Source organism: Mandrillus leucophaeus, unplaced genomic scaffold (assembly GCF_000951045.1).
Source record: "Mandrillus leucophaeus isolate KB7577 unplaced genomic scaffold, Mleu.le_1.0 Scaffold53, whole genome shotgun sequence".
NCBI lineage: Eukaryota > Metazoa > Chordata > Mammalia > Primates > Cercopithecidae > Mandrillus > Mandrillus leucophaeus.
In genome coordinates this window covers 747,553-753,556 of record NW_012105697.1, presented here as the reverse complement: position 1 = coordinate 753,556, position 6,004 = coordinate 747,553, and the positions used below count along the sequence as shown (strand labels likewise).

At 50.7% G+C, this 6,004-nt stretch overlaps 1 protein-coding gene across 1 annotated transcript in view; it reads left to right on the top strand.

The window, feature by feature from the left end:
• Positions 1-6,004, top strand: part of NLRP7 (NLR family, pyrin domain containing 7) — a 47,701-nt gene that overhangs the window by 30,229 nt on the left and 11,468 nt on the right. Inside the window, exons 4-8 of the mRNA XM_011997013.1 lie at positions 71-617; positions 1,777-1,890; positions 3,336-3,506; positions 5,107-5,271; positions 5,893-5,911. Of these exons, the coding sequence (XP_011852403.1) occupies positions 71-617; positions 1,777-1,890; positions 3,336-3,506; positions 5,107-5,271; positions 5,893-5,911 (1,016 nt within the window). The remainder of the gene's footprint in view (positions 1-70; positions 618-1,776; positions 1,891-3,335; positions 3,507-5,106; positions 5,272-5,892; positions 5,912-6,004) is intronic.

Here is a 6,004-nt window from a genome sequence, read left to right as displayed (position 1 = left end):
GGGGTGCAGGAGTCCGACCTCCGCCTGTTCCTGGACAGAGACATCCTCCGCCAGGACAGAGTCTCCAAAGGCTGCTACTCCTTCATCCACCTCAGCTTCCAGCAGTTTCTCACTGCGCTGTTCTACGCCCTGGAGAAGGAGGAGGAGGAGGATAGGGACGGCCATGCCTGGGACATTGGGGACGTGCAGAAGCTGCTTTCCGAAGAAGAAAGACTCAAGAACCCCGACCTGATCCAAGTAGGGCACTTCTTGTTCGGTCTGGCTAATGAGAAGAGAGTCAAGGAGTTGGAGGCCACCTTTGGCTGCCGGATGTCACCGGAGATCAAACAGGAATTGCTGCGATGCAAAGCCAATCTTCATGCCAATAAGCCTTTATCCATGACAGACCTGAAGGAGGTCTTGTGCTGCCTGTACGAGTCTCAGGAGGAGGAGCTGGCGAAGGTGGTGGTGGCCCCGCTCAAGAAGATTTCTATTAACTTGACAAATACTTCTGAAATGATGCACTGTTCCTTCAGCCTGAAGCAGTGTCGAGACCTGGAGAAAGTCTCACTGCAGGTGGCAAAGGGGGTGTTCCTGGAGAATTATGTGGATTTCGAACCAGACATTGAATTTGAGAGGTAAGGACTGTGTTCCCATCCCACGCTCCACTAGGAAGAGGCCGGCGTCTCCTGTGCCCTGTGGCTGACGGTCACAATTTCCCTCTGGCTGGACTTTCTTCCAGCTTCACAGTTCAATACGGAGGTGCGATTTGGCAATTAGGAATTGGGGCTTTTTTTTTTTGTGGACAGAGTTTTGCTCTTGTTACCCAGGCTGGAGTGCAATGGCTCACTGCAACCTCTGCCTCCTAGGTTCAGGCGATTCTCCTGCCTCAGCCTCTCCGGTAGCTTGGACTACAGCCGCCTGCCACCATGCCCAGCTAATTTTTGTAGTTTTAGTAGAGACGGGGTTTCATCACATTGGCCAGGCTGGTCTTGAAACCCTGACCTCAGATGATCTGCCCGCCTCGGCTTCCCAAAGTGCTGGAATTACAGACCTGAGCCACTATACCCGGCCTGTCTGCACTGTTTGGTCTGCTGCACCACCTCCTTCCCCCTCACCTGTCTTCACTCACTCAGCCCGGCTAGGAATTGAGGCTTAAAAGACAGACTTTTAAGTGTTTAGTTTTCAGGTGGGAATGGTGCTGAATATCCCCAAACACTTGAGCCGTTTCATATATAACAATGGCAGGGAGGTAATTATTTTTTTTTTTGAGACGGAGTCTTGCTCTGTCACCCAGGCTGGAGTGCAGTGGTGCAATCTCTGCTCACTGCAAGCTCTCTCGCGAGTAGCTGGGACTACAGGCGCCCGTCACCACGCCTGGCTAATTTTCTTGTATTTTTACTAGAGACGGGGTTTCACTGTGTTAGCCAGGATGGTCTCGATCTCCTGACCTTGTGATCTGCCCACCTCGGCCTCCCAAAGTGCTGGGAGGCCAAGGAGGGTGTGAGCCACCACACCTGGCTATTTTATTTTTTTGTAAAACTTAAGATCTATACTCCTAGCAAAGTATGTGATTCAATATTGCTTACTGTAGACACTGTTTTAGGTTGGTGCAAAAGTAATTGTGGTTTTTGCTATTGAAATGTGGTTTGCAGACACCCGTCCCCCGACGCAGGTACTAGGCATAGGAGATGAACGTGTGTTCTCCCGCAGGTGCAGCTACGTAACCCTTCCCAGCTGGGCTCAGCAGGATCTTCGCTCTCTTCGCCTCTGGACGGATTTCTGCTCTCTCTTCAGCTCAAACAGCAATCTGAAGTTTCTAGAAGTGAAACAAAGCTTCCTGAGCGACTCTTCTGTGCGGATTCTTTGTGACCACATAACCCGTAGCACCTGTCATCTGCAGAAAGTGGAGTAAGCAGAAACTCATCTTGCAAGGGAGACCCTGAACCATGACTCAGCTTCTTGCACTTTTTTTTTTTAAATTTAGAAATGTGTTGTTTCATCTCCATGGATTTGGGGATTTTCCAGCTATGTTTTTTTCTTTTCTTTTCTTTTTTTTTTTTTGAGACAGAATTTCACTCTGTCACCCACGCTGGAGTGCAGTGGTTCAATCTTGTGTTTTTAGTAGAGGTGGAATTTCTCCATGTTGGCCAGGCTGGTCTCAAACTTCTGACCTAAGGTGATGCACCCGCCTTGGCCTTCAAAAGTGCTGGGATTACAGGCATGAACCACCATGCCTGGCCCAGCTATCTGTTTTTTTGTTGTTGTTTGTTACCAAAGCAAACCAAAAAGTAGGTACAAGTGCAGGTTAGTTACACAGGTAAACGTGTGTCATGGGCGTTTGTTGTACAGATTTTATCACCCAGGTATTGAGCCTAGTATCCATTAGTTGTTTGTCCTGATCCTCTGCTTCTTGAGTGTTTTTTTCTTTAGACGGAGTCGTGCTGTGTCGCCCAGGCTGGAGTGTAGTGGCGTGATCTCGGCTCACTGCAACCTCCACCTCCTGGGTTCCCGCCATTCTCCTGCTTCAGTCTCCCGAGTAGCTGGGACTACAAGTACCCACCATAATACCCGGCTAATTTTTTGTATTTTTAGTAGAGACGGGGCTTCACCATGTTGGTCAGGCTGGCCTCGAACTCCTGACCTCAGGTGACCTGCCTGTCTCGGCCCCCGCTAATTTTTGTATTTTTGTTGTTGTTGAGATGGAGTCTCGCTTTGTCGCCCAGGCTGGAGTGCAGTGGCGCAATCTCGGCTCGCTGGAACCTCCACCTCCCAGGTTCATGCCATTCTCCTGCCTCAGCCTCCCGAGTAGCTGGGACTACAGGCGCCCATCACCACGCCCGGCTAATTTTTTGTATTTTTAGTAGAGACGGGGTTTCACTGTGTTAGCCAGGATGGTCTCGATCTCTGACCTCGTGATCCGCCCGCCTCGGCCTCCCAAAGTGCTGGGATTACAGACGTGAGCCACTGCGCTCGGCCTTTTTGTATTTTTGTAGAGTTGGGGTTTCACTATGTTGCCCAGACTGGTCTCAAACTCCTGACCTCAAGTGATTCTCTTGCCTCGGACTCCCAAAGTGCTGGGATTATAGATGTGAGCTACTGCGCCTGGCCTTCATTTTTGTATTTTTTGTAGAGATGGAGTTTCAACATGTTGCCCAGGCTGGTCTCGAACTCCTGACCTCGGGTGATCCTCCTGCCTCGGCCTCCCAAAGTGCTGGGATTACAGACACGAGCCGCCGTGCCTGGCCAAGAACTTCTAATAGTTTCTAAATGTGGAGCAGCTTTTTGTTTATACATGTCTCTACACAATGTGAGGATTGCTCGCTCAAAGTGGAATCTCTTCTGCTTTTCCCTAGGATTAAAAACGTCAGCCCTGACACTGCTTACCGGGACTTCTGTCTTGCTTTCATTGGGAAGAGGACCCTCACGCACCTGACCCTGGAAGGGCACATCGAGTGGGAACGCACGATGTTGCTGCTGCTGTGTGATCTGCTCAGAAATCACAAATGCAACCTGCAGTACCTGAGGTGGGTCTCACGGTCTCCTCTCTCCCCAGTACCCAGAGTCCGCTGCGCCGCGTTGCCCGGGGATCTAGGGAAAAGGGTAACCACTTTGGATGCCGTCCCAGACGGGGAATGTATTCCTCAAACAGGCCTGTGTGGGGAGTCAGCCTCTCCTCTTTCCCCCGCCAGCTTGGCTTCTGCGTCGCATAACCAGCTCTCGATGCAAAGAAACCCCCCGAATTCTGTGCTGTGTTCCAGCTTTAGGGACGTGCTATTCCTGACTGCAGCTTGCCTACATGTTGGGATGGAGAGCAGCGGCCCCCAGCCTTTTCTGCAATGGGGGCCGATTTTGTGCGAGAGAATTATTCCATAGACAGAGGTTCGGGGGTAGTTTTGGGATGAAACTGTTCAATCTGAGATCATCGGGCACTGAAGCTAATTGTTGGTGCCTGATCCCTATGCAGTGCTATGATCCCAGCACTTTGGGAGTCTGAGGTGAATGGATCATCAATCTCAGATCATCAGGAGTTAGGTACTCACATGGAGCATGCAACCTTCTCTGCACTCCTATGAGAATCTTTTTTTTTTTTTTTGAGGGGGGAGAGAATTTTACTCTTGTCACCAAGGCTGGAGTGCAGTGTTGCAATCTCGGCTCACAGCAACCTATGCCTCCTGGATTCAAGCGATTCTCCTGCCTCAGCCTCCCGAGTAGCTGGGATTACAGGCATGCACCACCATGCCCAACAAATGTTTGTATTTTTAGTAGAGACGGGGTTTCACCACGTTGGCCAGGCTGGTCTTGAACTTCTGACCTCAAGTGATCCACCTGCCTCGGCCTCCCAAAGTGCTAGGATTGCAGGCATGAGCCACTGCACCTGGCCAGGATAAAATTTTTATTTTGAGAATTAAGCATCAATTTGCCCCTTCTAGTCCCAGCTACACTGGAGGCTGAGGTTGGGAGGATCATTTGAGCCCAGGAGACAGAGGTTGTGGTGAGCTGTGATCATGCCACTGCCCTCCAGCTTGGGCAACAGAGCGAGATCCTGTCTCAAAAAAAATTTTTTTCCTCCCTACAAAATCATCCACACAGGCCATTTTGGTGAAACATTGCACAGAATTGTATTACAGTCTCTTGGAGATGTGGCTGGATGTTACTCTAATGGCCATTGGGGATACTTGAAAGAGCAGAGGAAAGATTAGATCTCTCCAATAATTCAGGCCAGGGTTGGAGACATGAGTAGAATGAGATAAACGTTTTGGGAAGTGAAGCAGAAGAAGCTAATCTGAGCCGGGCGTGGTGGCTCACACCTGTAATCCCAGCACTTTGAGAGGCCGAGGTGGGTGGATTACCTGAGGTCGGGAGTTCAAGACCAGCATGGTCAACGTGGTGAAATCCTATCTCTACTAAAAATACAAAAATTGGTGTGTGCCTGTAATCCCAGCTGCTTGGGAGGCTGAGGCAGGAGAATTGCTTGAACCCGGGAGGTGGAGGCTGCAGTGAGGTGAGATCACGCCATTGCACTCCAGCCTGGGTGACAGAGTGAAACTGTCCCAAAAAAAAAAAAAAGCTGATAGGTTATACTCTGTCCTCCTAGAAGAATGACTTTTCCCACGCTTTTCACAGGTTGGGAGGTCACTGTGCCACCTCGGAGCAGTGGGTTGATTTCTTCTATGTCCTCAAAGCCAACCAGTCCCTGAGGCACCTGCACCTCTCAGCCAGTGTGCTCCTGGACGAGGGTGCCAAGTTGCTGTACAAGACCATGACACACCCAAAACACTTCCTACAGATGTTGTCGTAAGTCTCCTCTTCCCACGGGCAGCTCCAGTTTAGCTCTGGGGCCATAGAAGAGAAAGGGTAACACCTGACTTGCTGGGCCACCCACGTGGCACCTCTCGCTGACATAAACACCTGCTTCAGGCTGGGCATGGTGGCTCTGCCTGTAATCTCAGCACTCTGGGAGGCTGAGGTGGGCGGATCATCTGAGTTCAGGAGTTCGAGACCAACCTGGCCAACATGGCGAAACCCCGTCTCTATTAAAAATACAAAAAAAACAGGGTGGGTGTGGTGGCTCACGCCTGTAATCCCAGCACTTTGGGAGACCAAGGCGGGCGGATCACGAGGTCAAGAGATCGAGACCATCCTGGCTAACATGGTGAAACCCCATCTCTACTAAAAAATACAAAAAATTAGCCGGGTGCGGTGGCGGGCGCCTGTAGTCCCAGCTACTAGGGAGACTAAGGCAGGAGAATGGTGTGAACCCGGGAGGCAGAGCTTGGCAGTGAGCCGAGAGAGCGCCAATGTACTCCAGCCTGGGCGACAGAGTGAGACTCTGTCTCAAAACAAAACAAAACAGCAAAAAAAACCAGCCAGACGTGATGGTGCACATCTGTAATCCCAGCTACTCAGGAGGCTGAGCCAGGAGAATTGCCTGAAACTGGGAGGTGGAAGTTGCAGTGAGTTGAGATCGTGCCATTGCCCTCCAGCCTAGGTGACAGAGCGAGAGACTCCATCTCAAAAACAA